At 40.7% G+C, this 24,781-nt stretch overlaps 3 protein-coding genes across 5 annotated transcripts; 1 reads left to right on the forward strand and 2 right to left on the reverse strand.

Annotated features, from left to right (window-relative positions):
* Positions 1 to 1,551: 1,551 nt before the first annotated feature.
* On the reverse strand, positions 1,552 to 4,295 carry mipa (major intrinsic protein of lens fiber a). Its single transcript, XM_023427555.2, has 4 exons — positions 3,565 to 4,295; positions 3,159 to 3,323; positions 2,957 to 3,037; positions 1,552 to 2,841 (listed from the first exon to the last, which is right to left on the reverse strand). The coding sequence occupies exons 1-4, from the start codon at positions 3,922 to 3,924 to the stop codon at positions 2,656 to 2,658; spliced, it is 792 nt and encodes a 263-aa protein (XP_023283323.1). The 5' UTR covers positions 3,925 to 4,295; the 3' UTR covers positions 1,552 to 2,655.
* A 2,712-nt stretch (positions 4,296 to 7,007) lies between these two features.
* Positions 7,008 to 11,728, reverse strand: ptges3a (prostaglandin E synthase 3a (cytosolic)). Its single transcript, XM_023427556.2, has 8 exons — positions 11,550 to 11,728; positions 10,498 to 10,611; positions 9,668 to 9,737; positions 9,482 to 9,580; positions 9,064 to 9,153; positions 8,915 to 8,971; positions 8,746 to 8,773; positions 7,008 to 8,192 (listed from the first exon to the last, which is right to left on the reverse strand). Coding segments are annotated over exons 1-8 (480 nt in total). The 5' UTR covers positions 11,552 to 11,728; the 3' UTR covers positions 7,008 to 8,172.
* Positions 11,729 to 17,838: 6,110 nt separating this feature from the next.
* Positions 17,839 to 23,435, forward strand: dtx3 (deltex E3 ubiquitin ligase 3). Of its 3 annotated transcripts, XM_023427358.2 has the most exons (5): positions 17,839 to 18,328; positions 18,562 to 18,602; positions 19,103 to 19,905; positions 21,019 to 21,236; positions 21,470 to 23,435. In XM_023427358.2, the coding sequence occupies exons 2-5, from the start codon at positions 18,590 to 18,592 to the stop codon at positions 21,543 to 21,545; spliced, it is 1,110 nt and encodes a 369-aa protein (XP_023283126.1). In that variant the 5' UTR covers positions 17,839 to 18,328; positions 18,562 to 18,589; the 3' UTR covers positions 21,546 to 23,435. The 3 variants fall into 3 exon arrangements, with proteins under 3 accessions (XP_023283126.1, XP_023283128.1, XP_023283127.1); XM_023427360.2 differs by lacking the exon at positions 18,562 to 18,602; XM_023427359.2 differs by lacking the exon at positions 17,839 to 18,328 and having other exon boundaries at positions 18,357 to 18,602.
* The last annotated feature ends 1,346 nt before the right edge of the window (positions 23,436 to 24,781 follow it).

The following is a 24,781-nucleotide window of genomic DNA, read 5'->3' on the forward strand; positions in this document are numbered from 1 at the left end:
GCAAGAAATGAGAAATTATGTTATCTCCCTTAAGTCAACCTTGACGTCACACAGAGGGGTATGTCCTGCACAAACACCTGCAGACAGATGAACCGGAATAACCTCATCTGATTGGCAAATGTTTATGTAAATGGTTACTGGGTTTTTTTCTCAGAAGTGAAGATGTCATATATAATAATTGTTGCATATAGCTACGGTTAGCTTCTTTGGTGTTTGCAAGTGTAGGTCTCTCCTGTATGGAACCATCTATTTACATTTTTCTACAGTGAGTCTAAAAGAAAAACACACAAAAAAGGATTGAAAACATAAGAATTTTTGGATTTTTTTGACATATAAAAATAATAAATCAGTGGCATCGAGATTGGGAAGGTATGCCTGGTATCATAAAGGCTGTCCATTGAATGAAAGCATGTTGGTGTAAAACATAATTGGCATCACTTCCATAACCCATCAGCCAAAGAGGAGACATTGCATAACTAGGATATTATATTTCCTATCCATCCAGTTTCAACAATCATGAAATGTTTTTTTAAAAAAAGAAAACTTTACACTGTACATCACAAAGCTTTTCCATTAGAACACAAATTCTAATTTCAACATGCCACTAAAATGTAAATTCTACTCAACCACTGCCAGGGAAATCACACTGAAAAAAAAAAGGTTATGTAGAGGAAGCAGAAAGAATCAGCTTACATGTCTGGTTCAATAACTGCTCTGGTGAAATTTGTCAAAATGCTAACTTATCTCAGTGCCCCGTCCCCTTCCCTCCATCCCAGCAGCTTTAGATGTCCCCTCATTAGAGCAGAACAAGATGGCTGCCTCATAAACAAAGGGAGGAGGTAGGGTGAATGAAGGAGGGATGGAAGAGAGAGGGGACACCAGGCCAATGCAGAGCTTCAACTTCAAAGTTCCCGTAGACTGTATGAAAATAGAGGTGTACATTTATCACCCTGTACAAACACACTAAAGATTTCAGTCGCCTCGCGGTGACCTTCTCTCTTCTCCCAAACATCAGAGAAAAGGGGGCTTGACCAATGAAACTACTTCACTCCTAAAGAGCCACCCAGCTCAGCGTAGAAAAGAGAAGGCACCAGGTGTTTGCCAACACCAGCAAGAAGCCACCACACCTCATGCACTCTTTCATTTCTAACCTCGCGTTGATGTCACAAAGACCCTTCAGTCGTGTCAAACAACACAATTCAACTAAAAAAACACTTGTTCCTTATGACAGCTTGTCAGGTTTGCTCTCTTTGTTTTTCCATGGCAGACACGCAAAAGTAAAAGCAAACCAACTATCACACACCTGTACATGAATCAGTGAAAAGCGCTGCTCTAAAGCTTCAAGGACAAAATCATGTCAGAAAGTCATTTAAAATGTAACCCAACACAAATACTGTATAAGTTCTAAATGTGGTAGAAACCTGTAGATTTCCCACGTATAAAGCAATGGGTAACAGATTCAGAGGCAGTTGTACCATTAAAATATTTCTAATTGTGACGTCGTTGAAGACGGAGCTCAGAAAAGACCAGATGGTTTAATGTTTTGCGTTTATTTTAATATAAATGTGAATGGGTGTGTGCTCCACTAGATGAGACACAAATGCTAAACTGAATGAATTTGGCTTCAGGATTTGACTCAAAGGCATTTATGATTTGCATCTGATATAAAAAAGGGGAATCACTCTAAACATGGAATCTGTTGAACTTGTGAATCAAACTTTTGCAGTATCAGTGAGGGTGTGGAAAAGGCAGCAGCTTTCCCTAAAATAAGTTTGCATGATAAATCAAACTAATAAAGATAATGATAATAATAATAATAATAATAATGATAATTTGATACAGACAAAGGATTGTGGCAATGAAAAATGAAAAATAAATGATCAAATAAAACAAGCACACAAGCATACACATGCACACGGACATGCATGCACACTCACTCTGTCTCTCTCACACACACACACACACACACACACACACACACACACACACACAAACACACACACACACACAACTAAAAAAAAAAAAAGAATGTGAGGCAAATAAATATTGGTAAAGTACAATACGTACATGTAATTTACCCAAAGTTCGTGGAACAAAACAAAACGAAGGGTGAGATCACACTGGATCAAAATGGAAAAGCATGCAGAAGTCCACTGCTCTACTGTAGCTTCACTCCTAGCAGACTACAAAATAGGGAGAAAAACAGAAAAAGAGAGAAAGGGGAGGAAAGATAGAGAGAGAGAGAGGCCCCTGTCCTGAGCAGTTATAGCCACCTGGTCAGCCAGGAGTGACTGACTCCCCACACCACGGGGCACAGGGAGCTTCCTTCAGTGGCAAGTCTTCTTCTAACCCTCCATCTTTGTCCTGCAGTCCAAGGGGAAGGAGGAGGAGGAGGAGGAGGAGAAGGAGGAGGAAGGATGGGTAGATGTGAAATCAGGAGAGATGGTCAGGGCTGTGGGTGCCCCTTCACTGTGATTCAGTAGGTCCAGTTCTGGATGCACAACAACAAGGAGTTCGGGAACATTTGTGGAGGCGGGGAGGAGGTATGTGTGCAGAAACGCTGAGTGGGCTGAGGATGGACCGGGAACTGAGGGTGCAGAGTGAGGCGTGACGGGTGAGGGATGGGGGTCAAAAAGCCAATCTTCTACTCCAGGCTTATAGGGCCTGTGTCTTGAGCTCGATGGGCTCTCCCCTGGTCTCCTGCTGGCCCTCAGCCTCTGGGGGCCGGGTGCCCTTCAGTGTGGCGAGCCTCTCGGACAGGCCGCGCATACGGGGGAACAGCATAAAGTCATACAGCAGAGCACCCATAGCGCCACCGATCATGGGACCCACCCAGTACACCTGTCATTGACAAAAAAAAAAAAAAAAAGACAAAGTGCAGGATGCGTGAGTCTGAAGATGTCACATTACTGTTTGGAAGAGTTTGTCAAAAGATTTACAGATGTAATCATCTTACCCAGTGGTTGACAAAATTCCTGACCAGGACAGCGGGGGCAAAGGACCTTGCGGGGTTCATTCCTGCTCCAGTGTAGTACATCTAAGTCAAAGACGGAGAGAATACACATGAGCGAATGTATATGTGATATGATACAATGCTCTGGTCCTTGTGTGAACCTAGCAAGCTGTTCCAAACCTCTAGGCCCTGGGTTGGTTCTTACCCCAAGAAGATGCCCCATGAGCACAGAAAAGCCGATGGCAAGGGCAGCAGAGCCCAGGCGTCCGTTGCGCCTCTCATCAGTCACAGCAAAGATGCAGACAACAAGCTGCAGGGTGAGGAAGACCTCCATGGTGGTGGCCATGCCCAGACTGACGCCTGGCTGAAGCTGAAAGATGGAAGGAAGATGGAGTCAATGAAACAACATGATGTAAACTGTTGTATATAATGCAATGCAGTTTTCTTATATGTACACACACATTGATATTTTTTCTTCTGAATGACCTTATGCCAGACTTATCTTGTATGTGAAAAATGTCATGAAATATTTGTAATACAGGGGTCGGAACCACCCTGCTTACTTTTAGTTATGGACATAGAGAATTCCATCAGCTGGCAGGTAATCTTACCGTGTTGAGTGCCAGGTTTCCCCTCATGTTGCCAGGTGTTACCCCATAGAGCACGGCAGCACCAGCCAGTGCTCCCAGACACTGGGCTATGATGTAGAAGAAAGCACGGAACAGGGACATCTGGGAGCCAATCAGGTAGGCAAAAGTAACGGCTGGGTTAATGTGACCTCCACTGATGTGGCCGATGGACTGGATGAGGGTGGCAGCCGCCAGCCCAAAGCAAAAGGCAACATGGAGGACATTATGGGGCCCAGTGGTCCAGCGGAGGGCTGCCCCCAGCCCAAAGAATACAAAGAACATGGTGCCATAGAACTCGGCAAACACCGCCCGCCAGAAGGACATAGATCTGAATTCCCACATGGTGTCAAAAGGTCAAAAAACAACCTCTAAGCAATGGAGGGATGAAAAGTCAAAAGAAAAAACAAACTAATCAACTAAAGGGAGATTCTGCTTCTCCACAATAATGACTGTTTGAGACCAAAAAACACAAAGCAGATGACAAAAATTTGCCCTCAAACAGAAATTGCCTCTCTAAAGCTAAATGCAACAACACGTAAACATGTAACTGTGAATAATCTGCTGCTCTGCCTACTGAATTCTGATTTCTGTCATAGAGAGCTCCTGAGTGGAGCAACACGCCAGTCTCTGTGCATCTATGTGCCAACCCTGCTGGTTGTTAGTAGAAGAACATGGATAGACAAACGTTAAGCATGTCCTGCAGACATTCAGCCTCTTTACCAGAGCAGGGGGAGCTCAGAGGCCTTTTTATAACACCCCAGGGCCAGAGTAGCCCCGCTGATCCCAGGGGAGGGGCCAGTGCACAATACTACGAATCAAAACAAAATCATTTAACCCTTCTCCTGCCCCGACCTCCCTCTGTCTGTTCAATGTGTAAATCACTCTGAATCTGGCCTAAAAGGCTGCAATCTCAAAAGGCTCAGAGAATAATCCGAGTGGAGCTGGACAGACCTCACTCACGTAAGAAAGCTCTCAGAAGGCAGCTAGTTAGTTAGTAAAGGGTGCTTTTGAAAGGGGGACTTGTGGTTGGCCCTTGGTGGTAAGAGCCAGCAGGGAGGTAAACAAAAATGTGGTTGGTGTAGCAATACTGTTCTGTCGAAAAAAAACTAACAAAAACAAAATGGTTTGCAGCATCTTACATTTACACAGGGGGGTTTTCCAGCCTTTCAGGGGTTCAGCTGGACCCCTGGTGTTACTGGAGGAGGTGGAGATCTAGCCCCTGAACGCCACCCACAGCCTGGTTGAAGCACTACTACCAAGAAAGTGGAAGAAAACTCCATTCATAACATGACTGACTCAAAACCTCCCTTGAGAAGCTACGCTGACTGTCAAACCTGAAAACAGAACAGCAGTGGGCATGTGGTGGGCTGCACCTGTGGTGCAGCGAGAGGTGGAGTGCAGTGGTAGTTTTGCTTCTTTTCTAATATATTTTTAAAAATATTTTTGCATGCGCAGTATAAATGTAATTACAATCTCAAGCATTCACTCGATTTCCATCTTGCTCTCACTGTCTCTGCTGAAATGTGCAATCAACAGTTCACATTCACTACAGTCAAAGCTGCGATCGCCAAAGCACGAGCAATTTCTCAATTTCTCCACTTGTGCTGTGGATTGATACAAATTAGGTTTGTGGCAGCAGAACTGATTAGGCTAGAGTTTTACATTGTGTGTGCTCTTTGGGTTTGGAGGCTCAGGTCAGATAAAGCGGTGGAAAATCCACGGTTGGAGAGGAAGAGGGGAGAGCAGGGCCTGGCATTGAGCTTCTGCACTGGAGCATCATGCTGACCAGGGCAGCCAGAGGGACGGCCGCAGCCCTCTGAAAGGATTATGCTGAACTCACAGCTTTTCTCCTTTATGCATGGAAACAAAATGCTGGCAGTAACAGTTTCTGCTGGTTTCTATGATCTGTTTGTCTAGCTACCACTGTTGAACCTGTGAGTTCCCTTTTGGGCAGTCAGTCTATACATATATAAATAGATATATATTTTGCCTCTACGCCATAGACACTCCAGAGATGCGTTGGAACAGCATCAGGGGAATTCACAAATCAAATCAGCATACATTTTCATGCCTCAAAGGATGTAGGTTGCTTTGGAAGTTGTCGACAAATATTCAGTGTGATTTCTTGTATTAATCTCACAGCAGCCCGATGTTTTATTTTGTACTTCGCGTTGAGGGGAAACATGGTGAACCGACTCTACCACCACCAAACGAAGGACAGTGGACAGTCGATGTCGCTGGAGAGAATATCACTTTTTCCTCGAAAGACAGTGTTTATCTCGTTGTTCTGATGGTGAAAGTTTATTAGTTTGCCAGTTTGTGCATCTCTATTGTCATGAGTATTATGTCCTTCTCATGACTCCCTCCATCAGTGGTAAGCCACCTTTTGTGGGTTTAAGCCCACAGTTTAGTTTTACAGGGGAGGGTGTTGAAAAGGTGCTTGCATTGTATTTTTCTGTTCCCTGGGTCCAGACTGCTGACACATACACAACATGATGCAGCCCCTAAACATCTCACAGCGGAGTAGAAACTCTGGCCTGCACCCACCACACTGTGGTGAGAACATGTATTACAGAACACAGGGGATGTGTGACTACAACATACAGATCAAGCACATTTGTTATCTTATATGACTGACGATAATCAATGGTTCTTATGGCCATGAATGATCAGATTGGCATCAGAGAATCATATCATATCTTTGCTACAACTTCTGTGATTGTACTAAGTACAGTATCTACAGAAGTCGTCATGTTTTGAAAAATTACACACAGCAACATCTTGAATAATTTACACTGGAAATTTACAGCAGAGAGGAATTTCAGGTCTCCATTTCCCTTTTTAGTCTCAGTGTAAAAGTACAGAGGAGATGGGAAGCCCCTAAAATACCCTGCATAGTAATAGAGAAGTGAGAATACAGTGCAGTGAAGCATTAGCACTACACAGTGGTTACAGAGTGACATTTCATTCTTCCAAGACTTAATCTATGGTCTTAATGCAATAGTCACATGCCCATTTGTAAATTGAAAGTGATATTAGTCATTGTAATTGTTCCTCCTTTCCATACTGGCCCTGAGCACATCATGTCCTAACACAATTCCAAGGTAAGAGACAAAGTACACAGTCCTCACTCTAAAGTTCACCTGAACAATTGACAAATCAAGAGATCTCCCAGTCTTCCAGTCTGTTGATACACAATTTCCTTTGTGTTACAATCACTCTACTGCAGGTCAGTGAGGAAACAGTGTGCAGGGAAAAACAGAAGGGATCTTAGTTTAAAATGGCTTATGTAATTCAGAGTGAAGCACCTTATTAGCTTGGTTTAAGAAAACCTTTTCTGACAGGTGGTTGGTGATTGTCTCTCATCTCTTATGTTGGAAATGTTAGAAAAGAGTCTCTTTGCGGCCAGTATTGACGAGGAGCAATTAAAATGACCAATATTTTTATTGAATGTACACATAGGCATGTTAATGGTGTATAAAGACAGAGTAGTCTTTTAAACATTGTTTGATACTGAGAGCACATTCCCACAATAGTGAATATTCATCCCTTCCAGAGTTAATCTTATCTCTAAACTTCATTAATGAGTTAAACTTTATTGAAAGCGATGTTTCAATAGTAAGGCCTTGTATTGAACAGTCTTAAACAGTTTATTAGAAATTTATACCCAAACTCCCACAGCATAAGACAAACGCAAATGTGTTCAACACATACTGAATCAAACACACAAGCCTCCAAAGCATAGTTCTATTGTATGTGATTAACAAACCATGTACCGTTTTACACTAGTTGGGAAACTCTTGGTAGACTACATAGGATTTCTGCTTTCACCGCAGTATGCATATGGAAGAAAATTAACTTGTGTACCCTGCTACAATGTGCAATGTTTTGTACTGGCATAGAGACACAAACTCACCTTTGCAAGGTGTAACTATATGCAAAGATTAGTACCACTCTACTACCATAATCTCAACACAAGCTGTAAGTTGCACAAGCATATCCGTTTATTTTAAATGCTGAAATGTTTAAAAATTGAAATTATTGTTAAATATTTGCAGATGTTGGCATAGATTGGAAAACCCATTTCAAGCGGAACTCCTGCTTTTTAAATTAACAAACATAAGTGCAATTTACAATACAAACATTAAAGGGGAAAAATCTGCCATTAAAAAAATCTACTTTTTTGGAAAATAGGCATTTCTGAGTTTGTTTTTTCATTAGAAATCACAATGTTGAATACACAACCTGACATCGCAAAAAAAAAAGAAAAAAGAAAAAAAAAAAAACAGAGAGAGAAGGTGTAAGACATCAGCACATCCCATTAGTCAATGAACAGTAACATTTTCATTTGAACAGAATTGTCCATGCAGAACAGAACAGCAAAGCACAGCACTGTATGTCGCTATGGATCTCTGTGCATGTCTGTATCCAACAGTCACTCCCTGTCACTCCCTTGAGGGGTTTCGCTTTGGAAACTGCGTAGAGAGATGAGGTTTCTTCTCCAACATGGCTGCCAACTCATGCCCAGTCTCTCTCTTCAACCGACTTATAACTCGCTTTGTTTACTACTGGGGTGGCTTCTGGATTCATCTATTCAAGGTCGGGCATTTCTGGAACAGAGACAAAATTGAAAATATGATGTATGTGAGCCGCATTAGATTTGAATCTAATCATTCACCTCTTATAATTAAATGAAAACTAACACACAAAAAACAAACAAAAAATGAATTTAAAGGTAATTAAAAATAATTTGATAAAACTGATTTTCCTACTACAAAGTTAGGTCTCAGAAGCTTTTTGGATGGTTTGCAGCCATATCCAATCTAATACCCAACAAACCCATTTATGCTTTTATGTCAAAAGTTAACAATCTCTTATGTAGCTCTTAATCGTAGCCATTTTTGATTTAACAAACTCAATTCACCTTCAAGGACAGAAATAAACAATCAAGCCCTTTCTAACATTACATCAACATTACCATACTACAATGGATGATATCATCTTTTCCACAGGCATTTTATCGGTTAGTAACAGATCCTGATTCATCTGCTTGTACGCACTTGGCACCGCCTAGCATTATGGCTGTTGTCTTCTCACACCATGGGATCTAGTGACTGCTGATTATACTAATTATAAAGACAGCTCTTTCGAAATGGTACTTACTTTCATCGTCACTGTCTGCAGAATCATGCTGCAAAACAAAGTAAAAACAACAATTACAATTCTTCCTACACCTTTTAAATTTCACTTGATTAAAATTTCTTCAAACTAAATATATGGCATAATATATGGACCACATAAAAAAGTACTATATATATATGTAAAAAAATACCTCATCGTCTGCACCATCTAAATCAGGTAGATCATCCCCTCCCATGCTGTTCATCATCTGGAGAAATGCACGAGACAATTGACTTGTCAGCACTACAGTACATCTGGTTAGCTCACATTTCAGGCACTGTGCATGTTCAATATACTTACCTCTGAGAATTTGTCAAAACTTGACAAGTCCTCATCTGAGTCATCTTCCCAGTCTTTCCAATTGTTGAAATCCACACTCAGCCAGTTGCACTAAGAGATGATAGATTCAAGTGTTTAAGTCTATATTTGACATGTAATCACTTTATTCCAGCTGTTTTTTTTCAATGCTAATGTTTACTTAACTGCTCAGCTAAGTGGCATACTATTCTTGGAACAAAGAATTTTTAATGCTTTTAATCATACTGCCAGGACATGGCAGTCAGATGCTAATTATACCCATATGTAAAGTAATGACGTTAAATAAATGGTCTGACAGTTCCCCAAGATTTATTTTCAGATTGATCGCAATTAAAGTGGCAGAATCTGGTTTGCAACAAACGATAAGTATCTGTTGTTTTTTATAACAAAAGAAAATGACCTTTGTCTTGTCTTTGGTGAGTCGTGGCCATGACTTTCCAGTTTCTGCTTTTCGTAAACAACACAACACAGACCTGTCAGTGCGTCTGTGTTTGGATTCCTGCATGGAAAAGAAAGTTTGATGAAGGCTTTACATGAATAAAACATATGGTAGAACTACAACTGTGACTATAGGTGACAAACATACTTTGGGGTCGATCTCCCCAAAAAGTTCCACTGTATTCTGCTGCTTGATATTATCTGTTCCACTGATACAGCTGTAAGAGGAAATGAAAAGAGGTTATGATTTTTTGGTTACAGCTGACAATAATAACTGAAAATTATGACATTATTTGTGTTTTCATCATTCCTCTAATACACTATACCACAGATCAGGGCCCTGTTTCCAAAATGCATCTTAAGGCTCATGTTAAATGGGTTTTGATTATTGTTCCTTAACTTGGTTGTTTGAGCTTTACGGTGCAGGATGATCTATGTGCAGAGTTTGACACCTGAGGGACTGTATTCACATTCATCTGCTAAAGGGGAAAAGGTTCTCTGTACACATCTTAAATCTCTGCTTAAGAAATGTTTGAATTAGATGATTTTGTGACATAACTACTTTGGGACCCAATCATGGTCCAATATGTAATTCACATTAGTGTGAGGTGGAAACTTGAAACCTCCAGTGCACACACACGGAGAACAGACTTTCAGTGAAGGAGGAGACATCTTGTGTCCAGCAGTTAAATCTTTAAAAACATTAAATATTTTCATATTTATATAGTCTGGATTTATTAACTCAGGGAGGAGGAGTGAATATAACTTTAAGAATATTCGGAATTAATTGCTTTTTTGTGGAAAAAAACAGATGAGAACCAAATTATTGAAAGCAGAATTTATTTCTACATGTCTAAAAACATGTCTGGGGGGGGATCTTTAAGATGCTTCTGAGAAACTGGGCCTTCATCAGTTTCCTCTGAGAATAGAAAAATTCTCAAGAATATTGCAATATAATGTGCTATTAATGCATCTTACCTGAAATCCATTTTGGACCGGTCGAAATTTACGTGCACATCTTTACTGTCCTCCACGCAGAACTCTACAAAAACAGAGTCCCTCCTGTCATACCACTTAGCTGTTGCAGGCTGCCTAATGACAGAAGATAAAGTGATATTAAGGCAATACAACATAATCCATGCTTCAGTCTAATATGTCATGGTAATTGCTCAAACACTAAGAGTGACACGTTTGTTAATATTAGTTGGGTATATCATTTCACAGCCAGGGGTGCTCATTCTGCTCTGGTGGTACACGTGAGCAGGGTGCAGTACATCTCAAATCACGTTTGAATCACGTTGACGAAAGCTTCACTCATTCATTCCAGATTAGCACGAGAGCCTCTGAATTATCCTTCACCCTTTTATCTAAAAACAATAGCTGATGTTTCGAAACACTTGATGATAATAAACATTAATGAACATCTGCTAACATTACATTACAGACATCACACATAAAACATAGCAACAATTACATTGTCATACTGAGAGGGAGTCGGGAAAAGCTACATTAACAGTAAAATGAGTCGTAATTGGGATGTGAACCACACTTAGGAGAAAAATATTTATCTGGGATAATGACAGCTTGTGGTATGAGAAACGTTGTCACTGTCGAGCGTGTCTAAGTTGGCGTTAGCCTACGTTAGCTAAAGTGAAATCTTCCGAGCTAATCATGACACCATGCTTTTTCAGTGCTAACATTATCTTCGTCCTGTTGGTTGACATTAGTCTGCTAGCTGACTATAACTGAGCTGATATAAGGCACGTAAAGAAATCTAGCAAGGTGCTTGTCAGTTTGTGGGACATGCTGGTGCCGAATTTTGTTAGGCTGAAGCAAAGTTAGCTGTGGGTGGATTTAACGACGTGCTGTGCCTTTTACTCTTGACAACCCTACAACCGCTGAGGCTAACTCGTGTGCTAGCTTATTTAGCTAATGCTAGCTGTCTGAGCCACAGTATACCACACTACCGCTAAGACTTGTAGCTAGTTAGCTACGACCATTACCGATTGCATAGTAACTCCAAGACTTACATCTTCACTGTTTTAGCAAATAAAATCCCACGTTGGACCAGGATATAGGTAACAATGTTATCTAGCTGTAGCGCCCGGCAAAAGAAGACCACTGAAAACTAAACAGTTTGCTAACTGTAACGTTTACAACAGATGCATTGGTGTCTTTCCAAACATCGCGTGTTTTCGCCGCTCTCTCGTGACGTACCGTTTCAACCGCCTGCATGGAGCGTGGGCACGAGCCAAAACCGTTGGAGACAATTCTAGAATGCGTGTGCTCGGCGTTCCAGAGCAGCGCAAGAGCTCCACCAGCAGTGTCATTCCATAACTGACAGTATGAAAAATATTATGTCTGATAATGAGGGAAGAGACTACCTCATTGCAAGGCTGGATTACCAACTAGTAGGCTAATATATGAATTAACAAGTCCAGGGAACCCACAACCCTAGGTGTACCTGCTCCACATCATTTGAGTTACGTGATTTAAATAATCACAAATTTGTACAAATGTGTACCACTGTAGTACAAGTAGGCAACAAAATAAACTAGGTCCCCATCTTGTGGCCTTTGTCTTGTGTGAAAATCTAGTTTTAAGACTTTAACTAGTTGTAGAATATAATATAATATAGTAATAAAGTGCATTTATATAGCAGTATTGTTTATTCTATAGTTGTTTATTTTTCTGCTGTGGTAAATGAATTTCCCAGTTGTTGGATTAATAAAGTTAATCTAATCTAATCTAATTTATTCTGAAGTTACAAAGTACAGAAAGAACTGCAGATATAACAAGAGCAAATAAAAACAAACTAAATAGATCATAGATCATAAAATACCAAGGGATAAAATTATGTTAAAACTATAAGATTTTGGTGATGCAACCCAGAGACATATTAAATAGCCTATTAAATATTAAGACTTGTAAGGAAAACATGAATAAGACAACAGATTCATTTGGTTAGTTACAGGAGGTCACCAATTAAAAAAAAAATCTGCTGCTGATTTAGAAAATGTACTTTGACAGAATCATTGACATTTCTGCATGTGGAGATGATGAAAAAGACACAGGACTCTGGCTTGTGGTTATTTTCTCAACAGAGATGAGCACAGATGTAGTGGTGGAAGCCAAAGCATCGTCACAGCTTGCTTCTCAGTCGGGTTATTAACAGATGCCTCTTAAGCATTGCTATCAGTCATTGCAGCAGATTGAAGCTCTGCTTATCGGTTTAGGTCCTTATAGGGCTGGTAGCTGTCAGATGCACTTGCTAGTGCAGGTGTGGTGGTTTTCTAAGCGGACCAAAGCATTCAAGCAACAGAAAATGATATAGATTAAAAAAAACAGATCACTTTAAAGGCAAACAGTGAGGCTCTAGGTGATTTCACTTTGGGAGAAGTTTCAAGTTGTTTGACCTAGACAGGAGATTGGCGATATAGGCTGAGAGGCAGTGTCACCACTATGAGGTTTGGCAGCTGCTGATAGAGCAAGTGGAACAATAACAAAAGGAGGGATGAGAGAGCAGAAGCATAAGATAAGTTGGAAATGTTCACTGTGGACTGAGCCACAGATGACACAGAGGATAGCTTTGATAGAATAACAATGTTGAGCTGCTTCTGCATGTGTGGGGCACGAGTTGTGAAGTTAGAGAGGACATTAGAAATGCCTGGTGCAGAGGAGAGTTCAGTAGGTTGATGAAGACTGGTGGCAAATAATCCTTCTTTGTCTCTAACTTCAATCACCTTCTGCTGGACATTTGCCTTTCTAAGACCAAGAGGGGGACCAAAAGCATGACAGGCCTTATGGGAGATAGTGGGAACAAGGAGAGACGGGCGACACACCACAGATTTGGGGCTTGAAGAAGTTGATAAAGGGGAATTCCTCTTAGCCACATGAAGGGCTGTATTTAAAGTGCACTGTATAAATGCTCAGTCTCAATATTTGGTCCGTTTTTTGAGGAGGGGACAATAGCAAGAGCAAAATACAAGTTTATAAGTTGAGAGGCCTGAGCCGTATTTGAAGGATAACATTATAAGGGTCATTTGGCAGCGAGGTCTGTGCATTTATTCAATTCCCTTATAGTTAGAGTCAGCTGTGGCTATTACCTGCTGGAGATCAAAGCAAACTAGCAGCTTAAGTCTCTAAAGTTGTGTAAATCAACCTACATTTACATTACACATATCTCCAAATATAATTGTGTTAGTGTCCTTGAAAGATTCCACCTGCACCTTAAAGCCAATGAAGACAGAAGCTTTACAATGAACTAGTCTCATGAATTAGTCATCATTAGAGAGAAGAAAGACATCAGTGAAATCTGAATTACCTTCAGGAGCTTTCTGCAGCTGAGTGTGATTTGAATTGGCAATTAACAATAGCTTGCTGTGCTGCTGGGACTTTTTTCTGCCAGTCTCATTGGCAGATAATAAGCCATAATTTGGATGCATTATTGTGATATTAGAACCTAATTTCCTTCTTCAGTGTGGTCCAGTTGACAAAAGTTTCCCCACTTGCCTGATTGTAATGATGCCATTTATAGAGTTGGTCAAGCATACTGCTGAAGCTCTGGCTGTGGTATATGATCGGTTTGACAAAGCTTACAAAATAAATGATTGGATTACATTAATTCCAAAAACATTGTAGTACTGTAGGGCAATACACCTCTAGGTGTATTTATAAAAGAGTTTCATCATTTTTATTGCTTACAATGTTGTAAATTTTGCAACAACTCCTCCAACGTAAACAACCATATAGGTCGTTTTTTCAACAACCACATAGGTCTTTTTTCAGTGTCTCCTGAAATAGCGCCCCTACAGCGGCATGCGTACAGAACCGCGGTTGTCATGGCTACCATAATAAACACCTGACTGTACCGAGAGCGGCGTACCCAACGTTGCCATGGTTACCATAATAACGGCCATGGGTTGGTCAGGTTTACGCACAAACTTGGTTGGGTTTAGGCATTAAATCCTACTTGTTAGGTTTAGGAAAAGATCATGATTTGGGTTGAAATAAGTAATTCCTCAACATCAGATCTTGTTATCATGGCTGGAATGACAACGAATGGTCATGAATAATAGAAATGGTAAAAACTATTGGTTTCACATGGAAATCGAACACCATTCTTCTGTGTCATATTCCTGTGTTTTTTTGACCCATCCATCCACCCCAACCTCCATCCTGACACGGACGTTGTTGCTCTTTATACTACATCACCACACTTTTCTTTTTGCTCTTGTGATAATTACTACGACCACTAGATATCGCCTAACAACAAAGCATAACTTTGGGTCATAATAAGCTGCTGCACAAACGACCTGTGGGCTCGTTTTTCACAGGAGGACAGTTGTAATCTGAAATGTATATCACAAACCTTAGTAGAAAAGTTACTAATTTACTCATTACAACAAATGACAAGTTGTTTAGAAGTTGTTTAGAAATAATTTAGAAGGAAAACTGCTTTGGTTTTGCTACACCCTCCATGTTTCAAAAAGACAATCCACCCCAACAAAGAATTTACATTATTTCTATAATACTTTGAAACTCTTTACTTGTCAAAATTTAATATGTGACATCTTTCCTTTAGGGAAACAAGGCTGCGATGATGTCAGCCAGACACAGATCCAGGAGCAGCTCCATGTGCAATAGATAGTGGAACCCCTATGGCTGCAGCCACGGGAGCTTCACTTAAATATAACTTAATTTTCTGATTCATTGCTGGATGTCCTACATTCATGTAAAACCCGTTTGATGCAATATCTGGAAAAAAAAAAATCAAGCAGTGAGCCCACAGCTTCAGTCTCAATAAGTTTCAAATGATGACATGCTCTGATCTCCAGTTTAGGGAGGAGTTCTCTGTGTATGAAGATTTTGGCTTTATTGTCCTACATCCGTAGAATAGCAATGTAGAATTTGTCTTAGGTTGGATTTTCCCTTTGTGTATGGCTACAATGAAATAAATGAGTGTTAGAAGTTTGATTTTGTAGTGCTGTCAGAAAAAATATGATCAAAGATATAATAATCTCAAATTAATTTATAATTGTTACCTTGTATGGAATAAAAACCCACTCCCACTGAAGGCCAGTGATTCAGTGAAGGGTTCAATTAACTAATCAACATAAACAGAAATAATTTTGTTTTGCAACTATAAAAGCAACTGAAAATGACAGAACACCTCAGCAGTCTTACAGTAATCCAAATATAATGCTGTGATGAGTAAGACCACCAGATATTAGATATCAACAGATGTTAGCTGAGGAGGTTTAGACAAAGAAGGAAGCAGCTGAAATATCAATTACTACATGACAGGTGTAAAGAAATAAAGAAACTCTTTGTGAAATGTATTGCATGATGTTGCTGGCCTAAGCTCTTCAAGCAGGGTGATCCAAAGTCTATGGGCTCTGACAGCCAGGGCCAACTGTCACATCAGCAAATCCTAACTCTAACCAAAAACCAAAATAGAAAGGGAAAGAGATTATACCATGGTTTCAGTGAAAGCCTTGCTGGTGCGTTTCTGCAGATTAGAGAGTGACTTCTAACTTTTCTGATGTTCTTGAGTCAGCAATGTTTTTAGAGGAAAGAGGAAAAAGTGATCAACCCTCTCCACTTCTTTTTCTATTGAAACTTCAAAACACAATCACAAGGAATGAATGATTTTTACAGGCTTAATAATGGCTCACCTCTTACGGAGTGAAAACTCTTGTTCGTATTAATTCATAGGTGTTGAAGGTATAAATATAGCTAGTTATTTGAAGGTATAGTATATTGCACCAAAGAATCTGTGAATCAGTTTTAGACCAAGAAAATGTGTCCTGTCATATGAAATCACTTTGATACAGAAACTATCTCATGTTTAAGTGAAATTCAGGTTTACAGCAGTGCACTAAGTGAAAAGCAGATGGGTGGAGACTGTGTTAATAGAAGGAAAATCCCTGCGTTTCCAATATTTTATTTGGTGAGCCCGAACAAATAGATTTGCTCCAACCCTAATATATGTTAGTATTGTCGATATTATTTGCTCCTTTCTAAAGTCTGTGGGAAAATGGAATAGACATACTGGTTGATTGAAAGACCTAAAAGCTGCATTACTGTCATGTTGGAGAAGCTTTCCAAATCAGAAGCTGTACTTGTAAAAGCAGTTCTGTTATGTGGTCAGCTCTCAATCATCAGATTTTGGAGCTGAGAGCTCCACAACAATAACATGGATTGCAAAAAATTGCATGAAAAAAAAAGTGAAAATTCAGCATATTTGTTGGTTACAGCAGCTTAAATACACTAATGTCCTGTTTGTCTGAGAATTCATTCATAAACTAAACGTTTTTCGGGTATCCTTTTTTTGGGGCCTGGGGATTGACATTTTATAGCCTGGATGATCAGTTAATTGATTCATCAGTAATGAAAATATCATCAGCCAGCTGAGGTTTAGTAAAATAACTATAGTCAGACACACAAATGCACAAATGATGATCAACTAGAATAAAATACCTTTCTAGAACAGAAACTGAACTAAAAACCAGGACCAACCAGTGTTGTAGGACTCAAGTCAGGACTCCAGTCCTGATTTTCAGCTCTAGTGGCTCAACATGGACTCGAGCATTGACTATATTAGAACTTGGAAGAGCTAAACGAGGATTCAGACTTTTTTTCATTAGTTGTTTGTAATGGGCCATAATAGGCATAGGAAAATGAAAGCTGTATAAATGCTGTAACATCTTGGACTCAGACTCTGGTAATGGGGACTTGACTAGGACTCGACTTAGACTCTTCTTTGGTGATTTAGTCTTGGACTCAACCACTGGGGACTCAAGATTTGTCTCGGATGCGAGGTTTAGTGAAAATTAAGTGTTTAGTGTAAATTGTTGTATAAACTGTAAAAACTGAAAATGGTTGTGTTTGTAATTATAATAATAATAAGAAGAATAATAATGTTATTATTATTATTGTAGCATTTCACCAATAGCTTCATCTCTCTAGGCAATATTTTTTAAAACTGTGCTACTGAATTAAAAAAGGAAACTGTATAACAACTGTTACCCAATTCCTGTCGATAAGTCAGTGTTCCCTGACAGACAGCTTCATTTGCATCATAACTGAATGAGTGGGTATTCCCTCGCTGGTGTGTAGGATGGACTCATATGTGCACTTATGTGTGTTGAGCACTGCGTGATCATTAAAGCTGTTAATCACGACAAAAAAGTGTGATTCACTCACAGCATAATACACACACACACACACACACACACACACACACACACACACACACAAACCACCATTTGTCAGCCAATCATGTCAGCTCAGTGACGAACTTCCTGGTCACATTTTCTTAGGTCCCAGTCCCCTTATTGATGATGGGTATGTTTGTTCCTGCACAGCAGCAGTCAACAGGGAGGACACGGTTCGAAAGAAAAGACATAGACTCTAAGTGAGAGGAAAGAGCAAATGATCTGCCCGGAGAAAGCTGCCACATAGCTGGCGTGGTCGGAGCTAGATAAGAAGAGGAACTACAAATGCTTTTGACTCTGTGTTACGCTGCTTAGCCCAAGGACGTACGAGGAAAGCAAACACAGGCGAGACTGGGGACGAGGTGCAGGATTTGGATGGCATTCACCCGGGCCAGGGAAGGGCTGCTGAAAACCTAAAGCGATATGAGCTTGGAATATGTTTGGACATCATGTCTTGACTACAGAAGAGTAATTATCCGCGGGTAAACTGCAGCAACACGTCAGAAATAAAGGCCTCCTCCGATGGAGCACGGTGCTCTTTAATCCAGCCAGATACCTCCCTGACAGGCAGCGACGAGCTACGGCAAAGGGTGAGGTATCCAAGTGATCCAGAGGGGTGGAGGGAGAGGAAAGGAGGGAGGGGGCTACTTAGCTTAATGTTGACATCAAATGTATCAAAGACAAAGCTAATGTGGCGAAATCGCTGAATTTCTCTTCGCTGCTGCGGAACATGGCTCAGTCTAATTATCGCCGAGCAGCTGTGATAACGTTTTTTCCAGTCCTTCAGCTTTTCTTCCTCTTCCTCTCTTTTTCTGTTCAACAGGACGCTTCATTCGCAATTGAAGGGATTTATGGGATCGCAAGGTAACCTTTCCACCTCAAGAAGTGTCACTCTTGTGTTTGCATGTGCCTGTCAGTGGGCTTTCATGTTTTCCGCGTGTGACGGGGCTTAGTTTCCTTTGTTTACAGTCTGAATCTCTGAACAGCTGATACGTCCTCAGCAATGCCGCGTTACTGCCTGTTGTGTGTGTTTCTTTGACGCGCCGCAGCCACTGCAAATAGTTGGACGTGTAAAGATAGATAGATTAGATTTCCACAGATACACTGCAAACTGTTATTTTTTATTTGCACTGTCTGAGAAAAGAAAGTCGAGCCATCATAGGCACTCTTGTGGCCATGTCTGGGCAAAAGATAGCATCATTTCCCATAATGCATTTGAAAGTAGCAATACTGGCTAGGGCATCTGCCTTGGGGGGCAACTTCTGTAACTGTATTTATGTTCACACAAGTGTAAATTGTGCTGTTTTGAGGGCCTATGTGAAAGCCTTAACATGCTGATGACTTTTGTGCGTCTCTCTGTGCAGTTTCCTCTGATGAGATGAGTGTGCGTGCTGGCCAGGGCAGTGATGAGGTGCTGGTTTCACAGGCAGTGTGGGATTACCTGGCTGCAGCTGGGCGGCCCTGGCTCATTGACTTCCAGCGCAAGCAGGGGATGAGTGCTGGTATCATTAGGCGAGGAGAGAGGGGGGGCTGCTGTGCTGTGAGGCTGCAGCCGGTGGAAGGCTTCAGGACCGCTGGAGCTGGGGTGATGGATGGACCCATCTCCAGTGAGACACGAAAAGCCTTCATTGACTTATGCCGCTGTGCCCGCAAAGAAATGAGCAAACAGGAGGGGGGAAACAAGAGGAAGAGGGTTCTGCTGCCCTGTGTGGGAGTCTTGGAGCCGAACGGTGAGGGGAGCCTGCTTCCGCCTCCACCTCCTCAGCCCCGGCGCTCCCAGAGACAGCAGCAGAGGTTCAGGAAGCCTGCCGATGAGGAGGCCTGCGCCATGCTCCACGAGGAGGCACAGAGGAAGGACATGGACCCCAGCTTGGCTTCCCACAGTGAGGCGGAGGACAACAATACATGTTCAATCTGCATGGGGGACATAGTGGCGAAGACCACCCTGGAGAGGTGCGGCCATTCATTCTGTCACTCTTGCCTGGATCAAGCCTTTAAGGTGAAGAAAGCGTGCCCCGTGTGTCGGCTAGTGTATGGACAGCTGATTGGAAACCAGCCTGCCAATGGTACAATGATCGTAGAGAGAGATCCTGATCTGGAGATTCCTGGTCACGAAGGCTATGGGTGTATCTGCATCATCTACAGCTTCCCTCCTGGCCTACAGGCGGTGAGTTGACCAAGAGCATGTGAAATATGGCATAAAATCTAAGTGATTGGACTTCTTTAGTGCAATTGTGCTTGTAGGTAATACTACATACATGATCAGATCTTTTGTAAATAATCACAGTCCTCTGACCATGCAAGTCTTCTTTTCTGTCCCTGACTGATATCTAGTTGTTTCACACTTTAATAATCTTTACCTGCCCCTGTGTTACATCTAACCCCTAATATCCAGTTTAAGAAGGAAATACATGAAATTAAAGGGACACGCTCAGATTCAAAACAGGATAAGAACCTGCTGTTACTCACAAATTAATTGACAGACCCTCCAATGCATGGCAGAACAAAAACAGCAACAAAATGATTTGCTCTTTTCTGATCATGGCAAAGGTTTATATCAGGAATCCTTTGTAAAACAGTCATAAAACAGGCGTCTGTTTGCAATTATGAGCTGGCAAAAACAAAATCCATCCCCTATGTCATTTGTATGAAAATCTCCTCAACTATTTGGTGAATTTAGCTCAGATTTATATGGTAGAAAATTAAAGATTGGGCCTTTAAGGAAGCAAGGCGATATCCCAGTGCTGTTTCATTGGGTCTTTAAAGGGTACTACAGTGAGTTAATACTTCACTTTCCCGTAATGAAACCCATCGTATATTTTCTTTAGATGCTGCCTGGTAAATGCAAACATCCTTCAAACTCATTGTGTGTGGTTTGCCTGCAAGCTTTCTGTTGTAAATGTGTAGTTTCCAAACTTGGGGGTTTAAGTTTCTAAGACTTGTGAAATTTCTGTGTTACATGCTGAGTAGTACTTCCTCTGACAAGAAAACCGATCAACATGTGTAAAATCAGTGGAATTCCCCCTAATAGTTTGCGAGTGCATTCACCTCATAGACGTCAGAAGTAGCTCATATCTGTTCTTAACTTCAAGGTTCAAAGTTTTTTGTCTTGTTTCCCAAAAGAGAAACATGTCTTTGATTGAAGAGCCTGTCAGATAAAAACACTTGATGAATTAATATAAAACACACTACTCACAAAATCAAGTAGCAAACACAGTTAAAACTACATACTTTAAAATGACCCTGTTCTGATCCTGATCCTGCTCTTTATTGCCCACAGCCAGAACACCCAAACCCGGGTGTTCGGTACCCAGGAACAGACCGCGTGGCCTACCTCCCTGACAGCCCTGAGGGGAACCGTGTGCTGGGCCTGCTGCGCCGGGCCTTCGAACAGCGCCTTATCTTCACCATCGGTACCTCCATGACTACGGGCATGCAAAATGTCATCACCTGGAATGACATTCACCACAAGACCTCAATATGGGGCGGGCCCCGCTGGTATGTATGGGCTTTTAGTTGGAGGCGATTGCCCATGGAGATTTGATTTGCCAATGGTCTCAACAACTTTTCTAAGAGGTGCGGTAGCTGAAAAAATGGTTCAGTAATGACTGACAGATGTAATTGAAGTTCCTGACAAGGGAATGCTATCAGTTGATGTCCTTGGCTAGATGGCACTATTGCTGCCTGAGCTCATACAGATGCAGTGATGGCTGTTTTATTTCTCCTGACAGTTTTGGCTACCCAGACCCCACCTACCTGGTACGAGTGACAGAGGAGCTCAGAGAGAAAGGCATCACAGCGGACTGACAGCACGAAAGTGACAGACTCTTCCAGGACTTTGTGAGACTTTCCGAGTGTCTTTGTCCTTGCGGTGGACATGACTCGGCTCCAGGTTGTGCTCTGAGACTGCCCGTCCCTAGCTGAAGAGGATAGCTGAAGACAAGGCCCTCAGCAGACGAGCGTCTAATGCTGCAGCAGAGCCCACATCAATCCACTAGCTGTTCCTCTGTTTGTTCATGTTCCTCCGGAGTCAAGCTTAACCCAGTGCTACATGTGGAAAAAAAATACTTTGAGTGCAGTGCATTCTTGTATTACACAATCCTCTACCTGTCACATTTGGCAATAGGACCAATATCTGATGCACTTATTTAAGAGCATTGTGGGGTGTTGGAATTCATGGTACTTATATATTATTTAGGAAATCTAAGTTTAATGTTATAAAGACAGATTATGTTATATTAATGTTTATTTCTACTCTGGGGATTTCTTTATTTCTTACAAGCACACATTCTTGGTTTTATTTCCCCAGAAATGTTTGTTGAGTAAGTCTCTAATTTGATTGTTACTAATTACTTGTCGTGGGGATTTTATGGCAGAATAGCACTGTTTGAGTAGAGAGAATTCATTTTCTGAAGTAACTGCAATCTAAAGCACTCACAGGCACTTTGGTAAGGCAGTCTGTTTTTCAGTGAAGAAGGAGTCATGGTTTTTGCTTCCTCTGTGTGGAAGAGTGCTCGGAGCGAGAAGGTTCATGCAGCCATCGGCTCTTAGCTTGGTGACTACAAGTTGATGTCAGTTGCTTGGAACTCTTCGTTTGCGTGTGATTCTTCATTTTTCCCCCCCTGCGTTTTTACTTAAATGGGAAGAATGTTAAACGATGCCTCATTGCAGCAGCTTTTATTACATGCGTCAGGACTTCCGCCTGGGTTTTTTTTGTTTTTGTTTTTGCCATTGGTCACTCCTGTTATATCAAGATGTCTCCCAGGTGTTGAGCCCATTACCTCGGTTGTTAGTAATGTGCTCATCTAATTACCAGATTTAAGACGATGTCAAATGTAAAGGGCATATAGACCACTTAAACCAAATCAAAGGCACAAAAGCTCTTTAAATATCTATGCCTCTGTCCCTGTCAAACTGGGAGATTGCCTGCTAATGTTCTCGTTCAAAATGAGGTAACTGTTGTAAATTTGTTTATCTGAATAGATAATCTACAATACACAGTGAAACTATAACAAAAAGAAAATGTGGGAACAATTGATCTGATTTAGGGTGGGTGGGATACTGATTTTGTTGTGCCTTTCTTATATTCACTTTTGATAAAAAAAAAAAAAAATCTAAAAAAAAAAATCAAGCATGATGTTGCTAATGAACGGTAAGCAGTTTGGGCGTATTTTGTTTGTAGCTATACTATCTGGCTTTAAGTACAAATACTACACAGTTCATGAAAATATGTATACTAATGTGTATTAAATTAGCGTCTCCTTCATAAACATTCTTGTAGTCCAAATGCTGAAAAAACCCTCAGACAGATAAAGCTGTATGTGTGAAAGTGCTTTATTAAGTACAGTAACCTGCTTGGCTAATGGCTAAATTTGTCATAAAATTTACTGGTCAGATCCATAAATCAAATACCCTTTTATTATGTTTTCATCCCCTTTGTATTTAAGTTAAGGGACCAACTGAAATATTTCTGGGACACAGGATTGTAGTTTACTAAAGCTACTGTGCAAACATTTCTATGCATAACATGATTGAGGAGGAGCCAGGAGAATGGACAGTAGAGAGATTACACATATTACAAATTGATTGTTGAAGAAAAGTTGGAGTTTTGATTTTCTAATTGTGTTGATTCGTACTTTGTTGATATTCAGAATAATGTGCTTTACATTTTAATACTTGAATAAAAAGTTATGTTTGGGTTTGTGTTGGATATTCAGTGTAGGCCCCAAATAAACTAGGTGCATTGTAAGCAACTATCAAAGTTGTGTCCATCTGGAAAGTGTCCATTTGGAATGGGTGCAAGGTTGCTGCCTTGCATCAAGATTTGATCTACACTGTTACACTGTAGCAACAAAGATTCTTGTCACACCAAGACACTGAAGTCTGCTAATACACTCTGTGCCATCTAGTGGACGTCATAATGACTGAGGAGTGAACAGACCTTCAAAATACTGCACCTGATATACCCAATTTTACCACTACTACCTTTACAAATTGGTCATAATGTGGCCTATGTTGTAAGGGACCTTTGTTGCATTTAATCCCCCTCTTACACTCCCAACCTTTCCTGTCCCTCCTAATATCAGTTAAAGGAAAAAATGTCTGAAAATAATGTATTGTATGCAGCCATAAATCTCTGTTTGGAGGTGCACACTACTGAAGATGCACTATAACTTATAAAGGAACGAATTACTCAGAGACACACTGATACATCACCACTGGTACCTGTGCATTTCAGCTTTAAGAAGTAGTATCAGTTGTGGGCCAATACTTATCAGTTGTGGGCCAATACTTTCACTGTTGGCACTTGGCTGATTCTAGAATTAGAGTATACCACTTACTTTTTCGGGTGTATTTTGTAATTAGTCATTCCTTCATTTTTTTTGGCAAAGAATTACTTTTGTAAATAAATTAATTACACAGTGGCCTTCAGTTATGAAACATCAATAGGCTTCTGATTACAGTTTGCTATGAGCCTCTTTTCTTCATAAAGCAATCTCTCAGAAAGATTTCTTGAATAGAAGAGATGTTGCTCAAAGGAGCATCACATAGTTGGTATAGACACCTTGTTTGTCCTTTCAAACATCATAACTGTAAGTACTTGTCTTGAAAAACCTACTTCAGAACATTTGCATGAGCAGTTTTATAAAGGCTGCAGATGGTAGCAGATACTGCCAGTCTTCCTGATTTTCTTTCTCTTGCTCATTGCTTCAAAAAATACCTTAATGGCTAATGATCACAGATCGTCAAAACAGACACTAAAATTCTGCTGAGTAATGGCAGAATAATTATTCTACCGTTTACAAAATTTCCAATGTATGCAAAACATTAGCAGTAGTAGTAAATATGAGATGAGATTAACTGTCTGGTATAAGTCAGTGTATTAAAAGAACTGTGAGCCAACAGGTGGTAGATTGTCATATCACATGGGTTTGAGTTTAAAAATGGGTCAACAAGTGGCGGGAGAAGTTTGCAGTTTAACAGCGTATGTGCATAATAGTATTGTGATGGAAATCTGAAAGTGAACAGTTGACAAAATGATC

This window comes from Seriola lalandi, unplaced genomic scaffold, assembly GCF_002814215.2.
Source record: "Seriola lalandi dorsalis isolate HSWRI2012SDOR001 ecotype SW California unplaced genomic scaffold, Sedor1 jcf7180002054861, whole genome shotgun sequence".
Classification (NCBI taxonomy): domain Eukaryota; kingdom Metazoa; phylum Chordata; class Actinopteri; order Carangiformes; family Carangidae; genus Seriola; species Seriola lalandi.